This window comes from Panthera onca, chromosome A3 (assembly GCF_046562875.1).
Source record: "Panthera onca isolate mPanOnc1 chromosome A3, mPanOnc1 haplotype 2, whole genome shotgun sequence".
NCBI classification, from domain to species: Eukaryota; Metazoa; Chordata; class Mammalia; order Carnivora; family Felidae; genus Panthera; species Panthera onca.
In genome coordinates this window covers 122051723-122069787 of record NC_138341.1, presented here as the reverse complement: position 1 = coordinate 122069787, position 18065 = coordinate 122051723, and the positions used below count along the sequence as shown (strand labels likewise).

Sequence of the window (18065 nt, the reverse complement as noted above, 5' to 3'; positions counted from 1 at the left end):
TATGACTTCACTCACATGTGGAATTTAAGAAGAAAAACACACCAGCAAAAGGAAAAAACGAAGAAAGACAAATCAAGAAGCAGACTCTTATCTACAGAGAACAAATTGATGGTCACCAGAGGGCAGAAGGGTGAAGGGATGGTTGAAATAAGTGATGGGGATTAAGGAGTACACTCGTCATAATGAGCACTGGGTGATGGATAGAAGAGCAGAACCACCATACCGTACACCTGAAACTCACAGAACACTATGTTAACTAATGCTAATTAAAATAAAAAATTTTTAAATAATAAAATACTAATTGTTAGCTTAAGAAAAAAAAGAAACCATAAGCCTCCCTCCCCAAGAGTTCTGTAAATCACTGGTATTTACGTGCTCACGCTCAGGTTCCTCAGTTCACATATGTGGCCTCTGCTCCATTTCCATGTTTCCCAGGGAGCAAAGTTCAATTCTTCACTGGTTTCTACAAGAAATCCATGTGCATTGAGCACTGTACATGTTATCAATTTACTGAATATTTAGGAGTTTGGGGGGTTACATGAAACAGTGATCCACCTTCCACCCTTTCACTGGCTCTCCTATGCTCCCAAACTTTGTCATCTCCCAGGTCCCTTTTAATAACAACCCACAGCTCTCTCTCCTTTGACATGTAGAGCAGTGTCCCCATGCCCAGGATACTGCCCACACCACTGCTACCCCAAGCTGGCTGATCAGGAATTTTCACAAGGGCAGTCGTATGGCTATTATCCTAAGGAGAAATTTTCATAAAGGATACTAAGTAGAGGGGGGAAATAAAACCCTCAGTTTATCCCTCTTGTTTTGAATAACCACCCCCCCACACACACACACACACTGCCTGCTAACTGTAGCTCACATTTATTGAATATTCACTAAATATCCCGTGATAAGTAACACATTATGATTCCCAGCCACTCATAACCCAGAGAAGCTAAAAGATTTGGCCAAGTTACTCAGCTGGAAGGCATCAGGGCTGGGATTTGAACCCAGAGCACTTCAAGTAGGAGCCCCACTACGTTTTGCTACACAGCGTACATAGACCTAAATGGCAGTACCAGTACTGAGGCACCATCCCACCACTTGGACACCAGGACAGCCTTGAGCTAAACAAAAGAGGACATTCTTGTTGGTAGAATCCTTTCCGAGCCCTAAAAGGTCACTGGGAACTGAACACTGGCTTCCTCTCTTCTTTCTCCTGCTTCCCATGGCTGGATTATGTGCGACATCCTGGGCTGTGGGGAGACCTGATGATGTTTGGCAGCTCAAACACCACATGTGCCCACACATCACCCAGCTGGATGTCACGGTGCTGCTGTGGTCTCACGAATTAAGGACCTTAAGTGACAGGATGGCTCCGATTTAGGATTAGAAGGACCCTGCAACCTTCCCCAGCCCTCTGGGCATTATGGGAAAGTGACCTGGAAAATCAAATGTAGAGAGGTGTCCCAAAATATAGGAGTCTTGTTTGAGGCACAGTAGAACCTATTAGCTTGAGAAATTGGTCTGGAAATCTTATTAATAGAGACAAATCATTCCACCTTCTCTCTGGACTGAAAATATTGGGGGTAATAGACTTTCTCTGAAGCCTGGGACCCATGTACCTCATGTCAGGATCACAGCCAACCTCTGGCAAGACTCAATTCAATGCAAGTGATAAAGGTTATTATTTTTTTTAATGGGCAGTTCTGATTAATTCTGATTTCTTTGGCCAGCCACCGACTTATCTCTACTAGTCCCTCATTACTGTGAAGGTTGCAAGCCAGAAGAGCCAATGGCAAAGAGAAATAAAGTTCAAATTATGGATTTGTCATTATTGCACAGCTCAGCAGATAACTGTCCCACCCCCTCCACCACCGCCACACACACACACACACACTGAATATGCTCAATTAACCTGCAGTGGGGATGGGAAAGCAAGGCACCATTGCATTGTGAAACCTAGCCTTGCTAGTCTTGGCTATTTAAAGGAAATGATAAAAAGAGTACTTCAAACGTATAGGTTAGCTATTATTATGGTGGTTGTGTTTGCTGGATACTGATAGGTTCCGGAATAATGCAAATCACTGGAATTTAGCAGATGCTTATTCCACGCCTGGCACGGTGCTGAGGGCTTTCTTCACATGTATCATCTCCTTTATCCTTAGAACAACAATGAAGGTCAAGAGTTGGCAAACTTTCTCTATAAAGGACAAAAAAGGAAATATTTGTGGTTTTGAAGTCTATTTTAGGTTATGCAGGGTATTCTCAACTACTCAAATCTGCCATTGTGGCTTGACAACAACCATAGACAATATGTAAATTAGTAATTATGGATGTGTTTCAATAAAACTGTATTTACAAATTCAGCCAACTGGCCAGGTTTAGCCTGTAGGCCATCATTTGAACATGTTATTCCCAATCTGGAGGTTGGGTTCTTTTCTCTCTCCTACATCCTCCTTCCTCCCTGCTCTTCCATTCTGGTTCTAGTTCTGGAGGAAGAATAGAATAAAAGATGTTTTTGCACATGACTGCCCAGGGAGAGTTGGCTGTTCTCTCTCAACAAAAGGGAGAAGGATTGTTTTCATGAAAATCCTGCATCCGTGGTGGCTGTAGGGGGCCATCGGAGTCCCATGGGTCACCTGTCAATCTAGCTCCTTGTCTACAAGCTCGATGTAGGCTGTGGCAGACCCCACTGATGAAAGACTTGATCCCAACCTGCTCTCAGAAGACATGGTGGGTCTTTATGAGCCTCGGGTACATTTTCCAATACCTTGCCAATGGTCTAACAAATGACCTCTTTGTCCACACTGGGGTGGTCCCCAACAAGCCTGCAGCTGCAATCTTAGCTTCCATCTGAGCCCCAACCATGGGCCTGTAGACCTGGACAGGGTCCATCTCCATGCCCCTTAGAAACTGGGGATTTGAGGAAGCTTTGTGCCTCTCTGAGCCACAATACCCGCCACCTACCTGAATATTCTTTTCCCAACTAAAGTCACGTAACAGCTCCACAGATACCAGGGAATAAATTATCTGTCTCTCCTTGATGGCACTATAAACATAGGGAACAATTTAGGATCTCAGACTAGGGTTTCTCAATCTCTGCTCTATTGATATGTGGGGCCAGATCGCACTCAGAACAATCACGCACACCGTAGGATGGTTAGCAGCATCCTGGCCTCTATGCACTAAATGCCCATAGCAACCCCCAGGTGTGACCATTAAAGGTGTCTCCAGACACTGCCAAATGTCCCTTAGCTGACAAAACAACTTCTGGCTGAAAGCCACTGTCTGGTTAAAGGGCAACCATTGCATTGCCTTTTGCTCTCAGCTGTAGGTTCTAACTCAATTCCAGAAAAATAGGAAAGATCACAGGCAGGATCACCATTTCCCACCTAATACTCTAATACTTCTAGCCAGTGTTTCCTGAAGGCAATAAGAAAGGCTTGGTGGTAAATGAGATCAGCACCCCCCAACCCTCCTTGACCTCTCCCTCTGATCTCTCCCTTGCCCCAGCTCTGTATGCAGTACTGGCCTGAGAAGACCTCTGGATGCTATGGGCCCATCCAGGTGGAGTTCGTGTCTGCAGACATCGATGAGGACATCATCCACAGAATATTCCGCATCTGTAACATGGCTCGGGTAAATGGATGTCCACTATCACTTCCTGTGCTGCTCCCCCACCCCAAAACAGATGAGGGCTAGTGGGAGAAGATGACACACACCAGCCAGGAGTCTGTGCTGTACTCTCCTGATAATCCCAACTTTGGGGAAGCAGTGCCTCTGCCGATTCCGGCTCCAGACCCAACCATGGCTCCAGCACTCAGACATGCATGGGGAGACACCCAGCCTGCCATCTGCCTGTTTCCGACACACTTGCTGCCGTGTAGTCAAAACTTCTCAGGAATTAGTGCTTCCCCGCTGTGTCGCACTATGTTGGCATGAGTTGATGCAGCCTTTGATTGGATCCAGTAGGCTTTGGGCTAGACCTGAAGAACACCAAGATGAAAAATAATTAGTTGCTTCCATGGGGAAATTCACTGGCTAGGTAGAGAAGTATTGGGTGGGAAGGGCAGATCAGTAGTCTATGAAATGGGTAATGAAGACTTTGGTCTTTACTGGGGCCCTGGGGTGAACAGAACTGTGTCTCTTCCTCAGTTCACTGTCCAGTGGGAACATGAGATATGTTCTGGCACGTGAACCTCAGGGAGAGAGACAAATTCTGCCCAGTGGGGTGAGTCAGGGAAGGCTTTTCCTATAGAAAGGGACATTTGAATTGGGTTTTGGAAACTGAGTAGTTTTGCAGGTAGAGGGGCATGCAGGGAAGTCATGGCAGGAGAATTAGTGTGCACAAAGGTGTAAGGATGAGAATGGGGAGAGACAGACTGTGATGACATGGCATACAGCCCATTTAGTCTGTCTTCCACTGCAGTGCTGCAGCCCCCAGGGTAACTGAAGGGTCTGCATCCCCAGAAGCACAGCCCTAACAGCTTCTCCGCTTTCAGCCTCAGGATGGGTACCGCATAGTCCAGCACCTCCAGTACATTGGCTGGCCCGCCTACCGTGACACGCCCCCCTCTAAGCGCTCTCTGCTCAAAGTGGTCCGCCGGCTAGAGAAGTGGCAGGAGCAGTATGACGGGAGGGAGGGCCGCACTGTGGTCCACTGCCTGTGAGTACCGTGGTGGGGCCTCTGGGGCAGCAGGGTGGTGGTGACAGGGCGTCTATCCTTGAGGATGCCACTGCCCACAAGCACCAGCCACAGGCACGCCTAGCCATACCACCTCTCAACATCTCTCAAAGGCCAAGGGGCAGGTGTTCAAGGAAATATAACCTTTCATGGACTGGGGTTGCCAGTTTGTTGTCCTGAATTAAGATTATATGACACGTCATTGATACAGAACCTGGTAAACTTTCATAGACATAGGGAGTGGGCAGGCCACTCCATATCACTCTTTTTTAATTTTTTAATGTTTATTTATTATTGAGAGACAGAGACAGAGAGAGACAGCATAAGCATGGGAGGGACAGAGAGAGGAGGAGACACAGAATCTGAAGCAGGCTCCAGGCTCTGAGCTGTCAGCACAGAGCCCGATGTAGGGCTCCAACTCACAAACCGCGAGATCATGACCTGAGTTGAAGTCGGACACTGACTGAGCCACCCAGGTGCCCATCCATATCACTCTTAATGGGGAGAGAAGTCCCAATCCCCAACAAGAGGCATGATGTGTCCTCTTAGTCACTAGAAATCTAGGACAGAGGGGGTTCCACTGACTAGATCCTCCAATTATTTCCTAAAGGAGGAAAAGAAGAAAGGGAATGTGTTGATTGAGTTTGATGCCAGATATTTTAAATGAATTTTAAAATTAAAATACCATCTACAAGGTAGATATTACCATGCTATAGTGAAAAACTGAGGCACAGGAGGGGTGAGAGATTGGGTAGTTAAGTGAGGGGCTTTGATCTGAATCCACCGACATGCAAGTCAATATGCTGTTAACCCACACTGCCTCTGAGTAAACCAAAGGACTCATCAGCCGTGTCCTCCTTCAGGGGCATCTCTTGCTATGGGCGTACTGGGAACACAGGGACACAGAGAGCCTGAAGGGAAGGCAATGCCCCTGAGGGGTTGATCGATGGGTGTGAAGGGCCCTGGAAATACTGTTTCCCATGGCACAGTGGGCTCACAGCTGTGCTGATATGTCCATTACTGGGGTACACTGTAACCTTTACCACCTATCTCAGAATAGGCAAAGCTGGGGACAGAGTTTCCCAAATAGACCTTGATGTCATAATGCCAGGTGGAGGTCAGGACCCTTAGGGGACTGTGGCTGACAGGCTGTCATCAAGAAAGTTAGTTAACTGAGTGAGCTTCAGTTACCTCATCTGCCCAGTGCATATGTTAAAATAGGTCATCTTAAGACCCTATCGTGCTTTGTCATTAAATATTTAGAGAACAAACACAAGTTATCTTCCAACATACAGATTCATGACATCATGGTAGCAAATATGCAAATGTTATAAAGACAGTTACTTCAGAGCCTGTGTTGGAGTCTACCCTAAGAATATAGAGTGACCTCCGAGAAGGATTCTGCAAAGATCTCGGACCCAGGGCACCTCTGTAGCTGTAACAGCCATGTGTGGAACATATGACTGGCAACTATTCCCTTTGCTGCTCAGAATGTGGAGGGTTGGGGGAAAGTGACTGAGAGGACTCAACTCTCTTAAAATGTGTCAGAGGAGATGGGAGCGAGCTCTTCCCTTTTTAGAGTAAATATGTCTGGAGCCCATTGAAAACACCTTACTGACTTCAGAATCAAGTTCAGTCTTTTCAAAACCAGCTATTGTTCATTGTTCCCCTCTTTCAAATAGGTGGTGTATGCACATGTCAGGAAAACCAGACACACACAAACACACACACACACACACACACACACACACACACACCACACACACACACACGACTTAAGGCCACCACCTATAACAATCCTTTTTTTCTCAAAGGATGCAAATCACAAACTGGGGTTCAGGAAGATGCTGTGAGGCGTCAGTGTCACGTTGATGGGTGACATCAGCCAAACCAAGCTAGTTCTACCCACATCCCAGAAACTGGCAGCTGGTTCCCTGCCAGTTCACCCTTGCCCCTTCCACATCCCTCTCACACACTCAGGTGGTCTCACCTTTAGCACAGAGTCATTACCATCACATCAGAGTCTCACTCCATCAGACCCTTGGATTCCTGTGCCCACTTACCTCTTTCTCTTGGACTCTGTTGTTCTTGCTTCAGAAAGTACTGAACACTCCCTCTAGGGGAATCCCTTCCTACTCTTTGCCATGTGATTTTTCTCAGCCTGCTTTTTTGCAGGAGTACCTTTTTATCCATATCGCCCCTAGCCAAGGTGACCAGCAGTTTGAACTGAAGGAAAGCATAGGCATGTCCTCCTATCAACAGGGACCTTGGCATCCTTGGAGGCCAGAGATACCAAAGAGACATCAAAATGCAATGGCCAGTGAATGGAGGGCAACTGTCTGTATTTGAAACATCTGCTCATTGGGTGTCCTATACATAAAACATCTGGGAAATCAAGTGCCTTAGTTTCCATCCAGATGTTCTTTAGACACAGGCCATTACATGAAATCATTAGTTGCTCTTGGCAACGTGCCCAGAATTTCTGAATCAGGTAGTTTCCTAAAGGGACTTTCTGTAAATAGTTGGAGGGGCATTTTCATGAACATGAATTATGGAGCACCAGAAAGGAGGGACAGAGAGATGACCCTGCCGGGAGCCCTCTAGCTCGACTCTCCAGATCAACAGGGTCTTGCTTCAACCAGGATGTCCAGAGACCTATCATCTCAAAATAGAGCATTTCAGACCCACCCAGCCCCACCCCTAAACCTAGACTGGCTGACCTGAAGCTAACAGTGATGTCTCTGGAGTTTCTATCCTTAGTGGAGGGGAAGAAATAGGATTAAAACCGCCTGGAACCTTCCCCTGTGTTCACTGGATGTGTAGGTGGACCCAGATCCTCCTTTTGAACAAGGATACAGGCACCACATCTACAGAGACACACTGTCCGTCACACTGTTTGGGTCAGTGTACCATGTATGACTTTCACATGCTCATAGAACCAAAGAAACATCCAGCTAATTGAATTCTCAAAGAGCATCTAGTCCAGCCCCTCCATTATATGAACAGGGAACAGCTCGTTCAAGGTCAAACAAAGCAGGCTCATGGCACCAGTGGGACTGACATCGCTAAGGCTTTCACCATAGCCTGACCTTGCATTTGCTGGGGCAGCCACTCCCCCACTACTGCTGATGTGGCTTTAGGATGAGCAGGTGCTGGGAGGGTGCCCAGGAATATAGCTCACCTCTTCACTCTGTGTGTAGAAATGGGGGCGGCCGCAGCGGAACCTTCTGTGCCATCTGCAGCGTGTGTGAGATGATCCAGCAGCAAAACATCATTGACGTGTTCCACATTGTGAAAACACTACGTAACAACAAGTCCAACATGGTGGAGACCCTGGTGAGTGTCCCAAGAACCTTCTTCCACAATCTGGGGGCTGGCCCTAATTCCCCTGACCTGGAGAAAATAGCATCAGAGAGTAAAAACACCCAACAGCAGGGCGCTTAGTGAGCCCTTACAGTCTACACCCTTTGCAGTTATCTGCTCTGCTCGCATCCCTTCCAACCACACAAACTTCCTTCTCCTGCAGGGCAGTCCAAATATTAATCCTGACACACTAATCCTCATATCGCTAATTCAGGCTTAGGGGAAGGGATTCTGGATTAGTGGAGTGTGAATTATATTTTCAATTCAGTCCAGTCCTATTCTAATTGACCTATGTGAATTGCACAGTGTAAGCACAGGGCTTGGACACTGTGGAGAAAGCGATGGAAAGTACGTGAGCAGGCAGAGCCCAGATCATAAGGCCTGGTGCAGTGATGGGAACAGACCATACACAGAGAACTTTGATAGAAGAGTCTTAACCTAATCAAAGCATGGTCCTACTTAGATTCTCATCCATAGACCAGCAGTGTCAGCGTCATCTAGGTGCTCGTTAGAAACACAGAATCTAAAGCCACTCCAGATTTACCCAGAGTTTGCATTTTAGAAAGATTCTTGGGTACTTCATATGCATCTTTCAGTCTGAGAAGCACTAGTGTCCAAAACAGGGAAAAGGAAGAGAATGATCCTGTTGGGCATCTGGGAAAGCGTGGGTGTGAACAGGCCCGGGGCACAACTTGGGGGGATGTCCAGATACAGATAATTACATGGATAATTTTGAGTCAACTGTTAGTATGGATGTAGATAAAGTGTCTTCCCAAATCTGTGTCTCTAACCTAAATGCATTTCTCCTTTCCTTTTTTTTCCTTCTCTTGCCTCCTCTGCTTCCTCTTTGCCTCTCCCCCTCTCAGGAACAGTATAAATTTGTATACGAGGTGGCACTGGAATATTTAAGCTCCTTTTAGCCCAATGGGATGGGGAATCTGCCGGAGCCCAGAGGCTGCTGCAGCCAAGCCCCCTTTTCTGTGAATGGCAGTGACTGGGCTCAGGGGCTAAGAGGCGGCCCCCTGCCCAACTCCAAGGAGAAGACTGGTGGTCCGTGTTCTGTGGTGGGCCCTGCACCTTCTGAGGGTCTCCTGTAGCTGTGGGGATGCTGCTCTGAAAGGCCCAGACTTCCCTTCCACACCCAACCAGCCACAGCCATGGGCCCATGCACACGTGCACCCATGACGAGGCCCTGGATTTTTTGGTTCCCAGACCTCTTGCTTTTGTTCGAGTTTGTGAATCTCATGGCAAGCCGACTGTGCGAGCATTGGGGAGTGACAGCCTCAGCAGCACCTCCCTGCCTCACTTTTCCTTGAGAGTAGAGGAGATATCTGTTCTACTCCTCCATGCTGTCACGGAAATGATGGGGTTCTTGGAGGAGGGGGGGGGGCCTGCTCTGCTGCCTGCTGTAGGCTCCTTCAGGGATCTCTGGCATTGGACACCTGCCGGTCTGGATCAGTGTGACCTCGGGATGCTCCTGAGACCACAGCAGAGGTCCCCATTCTCAAACATAACCTGCATGGGGCTTGGCCCGATACCATTTTGAACCCCTCCCCCAGCCTAGGCCTTGACCTGTTGTTCACTGGCCAGTCCGCTGTGTCCACGCCCTTTGATAAAGGTTCTTTTTGCTTTTTTTGTAATCAGTGGGAGGGAGAGTGTGGAATGTTGCTGCTCTTCCATGTCTTTGTGAAAAGGAACCATCTCTTGGGGGGCAGGGCTGACCTTGTGTCTCTTGGGTGGTGGCCTCCTTTAGGAGAGAGAGAAGAGTTGGTTATTTTCTGAAGTGTATAGGGAAAAAACTTTATTTGGGCATGTAAAATCTTAGTCTCTTATGTCAAAATAAAAGGGGGAGAGAAGTTTGGGTGTGTAACTATAAGACAAATCTCTTGGGCCTGTAATCTTTCCTGGCAATGTCCTTAAAAGATCCCACCCTAGGACAGCGATGCCATTGAGCAAGGGCGACAGGCTAGTCTGAAGATGGTCCCTTCAGATGGGGCAGATGATACTAGCTTTGTGCATAATCTTGGATCCCCAAATTTGAATTCCTTCCTAGAGAAACCCCTAGCTGACATCTTGAAAAAGGTCATCATGGGCCCAGTTATGCTTTAGTTTAAAATAGGCCAAGGAGATCATACCAGGGATCTAGGATCTTATTGAAAGTAAAGTATGGGTGACCCAGTGACAGGGAAGCAATATTTGCTAAGCATCTACTGTACGTTGGGCTTGGCACATTCCTTATGACATCTCACGCAGTCCTAGAACCCCCATGAGAGAACTACTAGCCTGTCATCTCTACTTTACAATTGAGGAAACTGAGGCATCTTCCTCACTGATGAAACCCTGGGTTCCAGAAAGGCAGATATTGGTGATAAGACCCGTTTGTACTGTTTCCTTCATCTTTCTCAGCAAAGCGCTTATTTTATGGAGGGAAAATAAGGCCAGAAACTTCTGAGCAGAGAACTCCACAATGGAGTTCTTTCTTTCTGATGCGAGTTCTTCTGGGAAGCCCAGTAGTTCAGATATATTTTAGTAAGTCATTCCCAGCTCCTCAGGAAAGCTAATCCCATCTGATTTCTTGGCCAATGAAAACAGTTGCCTGTTTCCTCAGGCTGTGAGGTCTGCAAGCCAGGGACATGCTCTACTTTGGTCTCTACTAGGTGTTGAGGCACAGTATTTGGCAGCCTCAGGGCAGCCTGGGATCTAGGAAGCTCCACGTGGAGGCTGGTCTGGCCCCAGACAGGAGATAAGGAGCACAGAATTCAATAAGGCACAGTTTTTCTCCCCAAGAGCTCCCTGTATACCGGGGAGCTTGAACCCCAGTACAGGAGTGGTGCAGCATACGAGCATCATATGAAACTGGGAGCAAGAGACCCTCTGCCTGCCTACGACTTCCTAGAGGAAGTAGCGCCCATTCAAGCTGAGTCTCAACAGGTAGAAAAAAGAGGAAAAGGAAATCAATCCAAGGGATCAGGATGTATAGTGGCAAAGAGGTGTGAAAACTCCTTGGGATGGGAGGCAGGCAGGTGAGAGGTCAGCCCAGCTGGAGCAAAGCACGACAGGAGGGGCGGCAGGAGATGAGCCAGGGTCAGGGAGAAGAGTGTTCCACCAAAAGCACAGACTTACCCCTACGGGCAACAGAGAGCGAGGAGAGCATCTGAGTGATGTGCTCAGCTCAGTGTTAGAGAAGACTCCCTCTGGGGCCAGTGAGGCTGCCTCCTTTCCTTTCATCAGACACTGTGAAAACATTCCCTTAAGCGTGTGCTTTTTACTATCACATCTATTTGTCTGTCTGCTCATTATTTTGTTGCTGGAACAAAATATGCAGTGGATCATGAGACTCCACTCTTGTGAGAAACTCAGGGTCTCTGCTCTACCGTGGAGCAGGGTGACCACTGCAGGCCCATGAGGATGGGACATGAAAGGAGCCCACAGAAACTGTTCCCATTGGCGTGGGCTCTGGAGCTGTCTGGAAGTCCAGGGACACCAGACATGATCACAGAAGGGCTGTCACTTTGCAGGTTCAAAAGGAAACATCTCAAAGGGAAGGAAGGCAAAGGAGCCCCCCAGTGAACTCACTCTTCTCCTTTGATGGGTCCTTTCCCCGGTGTACTTGAGCAGGTCCCCAGGCCCCAGCTCCCACTGGTTGTGCTGGCTTCCCCTGGCTCCAGTCCACTGCTCCTGCCAGCCCTCACACAGCCTTCAAGGAGCCTGTAGCAGAGAAAATCAAATGCTCTTTGCCCAGACCCTGGCTCATCCATGCAGAATGGGGGAGGGGGGCTATCCAACACAAATCCTAGGATTTATTTTGCTCTGGAAGGGGTGAAAGAGCTGGCAGATAAAAATGGCACTGGCTTCTATCATTTCAAATGGTAGGAATTTAAATTTTGACTTTAGGGATAAGGGAAGTTGTAAAAACTCAGGCCATGGTGGGGTAATCGACCCAACAAGGCCCAGCGATGGTTCCCCCAGTTCAGCGCCCCCCTTTCCTCAAAATGCAGCTACTCTCCAAAGAAGGCATGGCAGTGAACAGGTCTTAGGCCAGTTTACAGAGGAAGAAATTAAGGCTCATGATGGGAATATCTTCCCTAAGATTGCACATGGCATGCATGTAGCAGGGCATGATGGATGGGATGGGGGCACTGATGCCCTGGAATTTGGACTTGATCCATTCCCTGGGAAATAAGAGAAAACACCACCTCCCCCAAGGTATCTTCCCACCCCACTCCACGTACAGGATGGGCTACCTTTTACAATTCAGAGGAAAACCGTATCAGTAGTATCAATCTCTGGGTTTCCACATCAAAAACTAGCCTCTCGTCTCTGGGGAGCCAAGGGAAGTGCCCCCAAGTAGTACAGAGACTCAGGGCCACCTCCTAGGTATGGACCCTATTTGGAGATGTGCAGAAGAAGCCAAGAATTCTCCCCAAGCTGCATGCATTTGTGGCTTAGATGGCTTTAGGCAGTATCTTAGCTGTGCCTCAACATTGTGTCCTTTCGCCCTTTCTGGGCCTCTAGATGACCACAGCAGGCCTCCCTTTGTGGGAACAGAGGGATCAGATTGCTTTTAGTGCTGGCCTTCTCTTTGGGTGCAGCCTGAGCAGTGGCCTGCCAACTGTGAGCCTTCACATGGAACCAGAAGACTGTGTGCTGGGGACTCTTAACAAGTGAGCTCACTGAATTCTCCCAACATCCCTAAGATGTGTTTGCAACTGTCACCATCTTACAGATGAGGAAACTGAGGTTCAGAGAGGAGAAATCACTTGTCCACAGTTCAACAGGGGGGATCCAGGAATTAAACTGATTCTTCTGACTTCAAAGACAATATTTTTCCCCCATTGTGTCTCAGGTTTTCCCACGGGTCTACCCATAATAGCAAAGCCTGGGGTGGAACAGATAACCCAATGGATCTTGTAAAGCCCAAATCAGACAAGCTTAAAATTCGTCCACAGTTTCTTGTTTTACTTTAACAATTCATGCGATACTTTCCTTCTACTCTAATTTGCCTGATTTAATAGGACTGTATTTTTTAAATGATGTGCCCTGGTCCTTCATGTGGCTTTGGTCCCCTCAACTCCCTATGACAGACCCTAGGGAATCATATCCCAGTCTGAGAGGCACCATGTCTGGCCATGCTGCTTCCTTCCTCCTGAGACCAATTCCAGACTCAGGCTCAAGACCAGCTCAGCTTCCCCAGGCAGATCCTTTGGTGTGGGGGTACCGTGACCTCACTGTTCATGGGTTGATCTCAACTCATTTCTTCCAGTTAGATGCTGGAAAGAACCCACTGGTATATCCTAGAATGATGAGGATGTGTCCATCTGGCATAGTGAAGGGTGAGCCCATAATACTGTAAAGGGAAAGGATAAGATGCACACAGGCTTTCTCAGCAGATTCCTGAAGGCTGAGACTTGGAGAAGGTGTGATGTACTCTGTCCAGGTCGAGTCACATGGTTGCTAATGTGGGCAAATCTAAGGACATGCTTCACATGAGGGGCTGGGGGTCTGGAAGGCTTCTTACTTTACTTCAATCACACATACTTGGCTCCTGCCACATGCCAGGGCCCTGGAAGGGGTGCTGCCAGGAACAACAGGTTATTATGGGACAGTTCATCCCATGGTGAGGCATTGGGGTGGCAGTGGAAAGAGCTTAGTCTTTGGTTCAAATCACATCCTGACCATTTCTTAGCTGTAGAATGTTAGGCCAACAAATTAATGGGAAAAGATGTGAAAAGAGGAGCCTCGGCCAAGGTAGAAGGCACAGATTTGGAGAGCTTTGGGCAGGAAAACAGGAAGGCAAGGCCAAGCAGTTGGGACCCAACGGAAACACTCAAGTATGCACATGAACTACAGGGAAAAGTGGTCATTTCTGTGGCCCAGCAGGACAGGGGACAGGGAAGCCTGGCCAGGACCACTGGGAGCAAGGGTGTCACTTTAGAATAAGTTTCACTGTCTCAGAAAAAAGGCTGTAATTCTCCTTGTGACCAACCAAATCATGTCTATCCATCATCTGCTCGCTGTTGCTAAACCAGCTCCTAATCTGTGTCCTCACCAGGGTCCACATTTCCTCAGCTCTGGCATGAATCCTGCTGTGTGCATACAGGTGTCAGTCTACTTAGGCTGCTCAGACAGCAGAAGGGTGGCCCAGGGAAGGATAGCCATGCAGGCACCATGTCATCTCAGCAGGAGTAACTGTCCAACCCCGACCCAGAGACACTGAAGGAGATGATAATTCCCCTCCACCTCACTGCCTTAGAAAAGAATGAAGAAAGCCACCCTCCTTTTGCCTTCATCTGGTCACTGCTGGGCTAGACAGGCCATCAGCACACAGCTAAGTCAGGAGGAATGCTGTGAGAAACGTGAACAAGCCCGGGAGTAAGAGGAGCAGGGTGCTAACAGATTGTTCTGGGCCAGATCTCTGGGGTAATTAGCGCCCACAACCCCAGACCCAGATCTCTGGGGTAATTAGCGCCCAGACCCCCCACAATGGTAGATCCTAGGCTTGGCATCCTAGCTATCTAAGTAAGAGCTTGGGGGTGGTCCATAGGGGCTCATACAAGGAATGTGAGAGGACTCCGGATGAAAGAGGCTATAGGTAAGACCCCTTTGGGGCTGGATCACCATGTAATCTCCTTCTGTATCCAAGAGCTTCTCTGGGTGTTGGGATTTGGACCCTGATTCTTGGTTGGCATGTTCAGAGAATGAGCGTCTGAGGGCAGTAGAGCATTAGACAGGAAGGTATTAGTGTGAAAGCCTGGAGCTCAGGGTAATTAATGTAATTCATGGTTCCTTGGTGAGATTTGGGGGAGGAAAGGGAATGTGAAGTAACCTGCCAGCAGTGCAAAACTGGGTAAGCACACTTCAGTGCATTTGAGCTTGTGAATACAAATCCGTAGGCCTCCTGTGAGATGGTCTCACAAACTCACCATACCCCCACCTCTCCCATGGAAGATTAACGATTGAAGATGTTCCTTGGGTCAAAGCACCAGGGCAGTCCAGAGGCTCTGAGAACCAAGTAGTGCCATCCCAGGTCAAATCAGACTTCCAAAGGGTCAGGCAGAATGCTAGTGCCCATATGCTCCATAGGTCTGTAGATCATTGGACAAATTCAAGCATGGTTCTCTAGTCCCAGGTCACTCCTGTGAGTGGAACTAGGACCACTAGGTAAAGCTTGATGACTGTAAGGAAGAATTTGCTATACCTCAGAGAGGATAAGCTGCCCATATGAGCAGTGGTCCTGCAGAGCCAGACATCTCTTTAAAGGGAAGAAAGAGAATTGCTGAGATGACCTTTAACTTTCTTCCACCCTAGATGAGTGATATTTAATGTAGGTGGGACCATATTTGAACTCCTTCATTCCTGCAGAGCACAAAACCAAAGCTGGGTTTGGTTTGTGCAGGTTGAAGTTCCCTGCTCTCCTGTCCAAGTCTTCCCACCATGCAGGCGAAGATGCTGCTCTGGCCCCATAGCCAGTGCTAATCCAGGCTGGTTATCACCAGAATGTCCAGAGAGAATAGCTGCTTTGCCACAGACCCAATGCCCACCAAGATCTGTGATGAGACCAACCATACTTCAGATCCACTGGCCAACAAAGCCTTCAGTGGTAGCCAGAACTAGTAAAGGTCCAAGCAGGACCCAGAGCAGGGCTTTGCTTACCACACACATGGTCCCCAGAGGTTACTTCTACCCCACTCCTCCCCACTCAAGGCCTGTTGGAGCAGACTGCATAAAGTAAAAGCACAGTGACTCTGTTGGCACATAATTGTAATCATCCCAGAGCATCCATTTCATTGCCAGGTGGATCCTGGGCTAGCCCAAGTTAATCCAGGCTAACCCATGTTGGCAATCATACTCAGAAGCACTTTTTCACCCTAAATCAACTAGCCAATAAAAGGCAGAGTTGGGGCTTCTACCATTGCCTTGGCTACTGGACACCATCACAGCCCTCTCAGGGTCATCATGGGGTTCCCGCACGACTCGAGGGAGACTGACATTTTCACATCCACTGGGCATATGATACTGCATGAGACCAAAGTCTCCACACTGTTTGCAGCCTCCTCCATGAATCCCAATGGCCTGCACTTGTACAGTTTGGGTGTTTGATAGATAAAGCACGTATGAGAAGAGAAAACAAAATAAATCAACTTTTTTAAAAAGCCAGCACTGTGCTGTCAATGTTCTTTTTTTTTTTCCTTTTCCTTTCCAATTCTAGCTTAAAAAACCAGAAGGTAAATAATGTCAGGTCAATGAATATCAGATATATTTTTTGACTGTACATTACAGTGAAGTGTAATCTTTTTACACCCTGCAAGTCCATCTTATTTATTCTTGTAAATGTTCCCTGACAATGTTTGTAATATGGCTGTGTTGAAAATCTATACAATAAAGCTGTGATCCTGAGATTCATGTTTTCCTAAGATATTCGCACTGGTTTCTTCCTGGGGTTGGGTGGGAGTGAGGGGAAGACAAGTGGAAGAAGGAAGATGAGAAAAATCTATGACCTTCTAGGTTTCTTTATGTTCGTTTAATCCTCACATCTATAATGCAGGAAGGGTGTAGTATCCCCTCTTTGCAGATGAGAAAGTTGAGGTTCATAAACATTAAGGGATTTTCCATGATTCTACACTGAGCTAGTGAAAGGGTGGAGTCTAAAACAGTCCCCCCCTCCGCCCAAGTGTGATCCATAGAGACCTGGCACCAGAATTACTCAGGAAATTTGTTAATGGACAAATTTTTAAGCCCCTACAGAATCACAGTTTCAAGATCTGCATACTAACAAACTTCCTGGATATAGAAGTTAGCTACTGCCGCATAATATACCACCCCAAAACTCAGTGACTTAAACAGTAGTCCTTTCTGGTGGTCAGCTGGGGTCTGACTGATCTAGGCTGGGTCAGCTGGCCCACTCATGGGTTCTATTCCAGGCCAGGCTTGCCTGGGATGCCTTGGCTAGGGCATCTTTGCTCCCTGTAGCTGTTATCCTCCCCACTGGGGACAGCAGGCTAGCCTAGTCATGGTCTTCTTATGGTGATAGGAGCACGACAAAAAACGTCCAGTCACATCAGCTACTTTGAAACAGGTCTGCAACATCCCATTGGGTAAGACTGGTTCCACGGCATCAAGATGCATAGAAGTCTACTTCTTGACACAGAACCTCCTTTTCAATGTTCTAATAAATGCTGACATTAGGCACTACACCAGTGATGCCAGATGCAGACTTTAACCCTCTCATCTCAGACCCATAGATCATCTACATCAGCTCACCTGAGAAACTTCTAAACATGCACAGTCTAATTCAATTGGTCCAGGATGGGTGCCCAGAATCTGCATGCTTAACAAGGTGCCCAAGGTGATTGTAATACATGCTGGAATTGTGCAAGCACTGTTCTAAATGCTGTTACTATTAGAGAGGGCCAAATCAGACAGGGAGATAAATCAGTTCCCAAACTAGTGTATGAGGCTGCCAGTCTCTGAGTTGGATGCACAAGCTCTCTCCAGGTAAGCAGAAGAAACAGCTGGAACTAATTATTTGGAGTTTACTGGTTCCCAAGTTTTCTGTACATATCCAGATAGAAGCATGAGCCATAGGGTCAGAACCCAGGGTACACTTGTTCTCATTCAGCTTTAGGAACCCTGGCAGGGTTCTTCAACCTAAGAGACCTATATTTATGACCCACCAGAACCCACCTGCACTCCCAAAAGCCACAGAGCCTGGAGAACCTATACCTCCCAGCTTGGGTCCTGAGTGGGGAACCTGGTGGCCAGCCAGCTAGTAGTAATCCTTGTCCCTCTGTCCTTGGTCATGTTAATCTCACTTACTCTGCCTGCTATATTTATTCATTTCCCACAAATGTAATAGTTGACATTGGGAAAAATAAAATTAGAAAGAAGGAAAAAATCTCACCTATCTCCTAATAACCAAAATACTTTGGGGCATATTGTTTTTCCCCAAAATGGAAATAACTTTTTAAGAGTTATTATAAAAGTAGCATATACTCATTTGAAAGAAGACACAACAGATGAA

The 18065-nt window shown here is 47.4% G+C and overlaps 1 protein-coding gene across 12 annotated transcripts in view; it reads left to right on the top strand.

The window, feature by feature from the left end:
* PTPRT (protein tyrosine phosphatase receptor type T) overlaps positions 1-14485 on the top strand; it is a 1077107-nt gene extending 1062622 nt beyond the window's left edge. For all 12 annotated transcript variants that reach the window (XM_060618029.3, XM_060617982.3, XM_060618020.3 and 9 more), the window contains 4 exons: positions 3511-3636; positions 4500-4663; positions 7882-8017; positions 8911-14485. In XM_060618029.3, the coding sequence (XP_060474012.1) occupies positions 3511-3636; positions 4500-4663; positions 7882-8017; positions 8911-8964 (480 nt within the window). In that variant the 3' untranslated portion in view covers positions 8965-14485. The remainder of the gene's footprint in view (positions 1-3510; positions 3637-4499; positions 4664-7881; positions 8018-8910) is intronic.
* The last annotated feature ends 3580 nt before the right edge of the window (positions 14486-18065 follow it).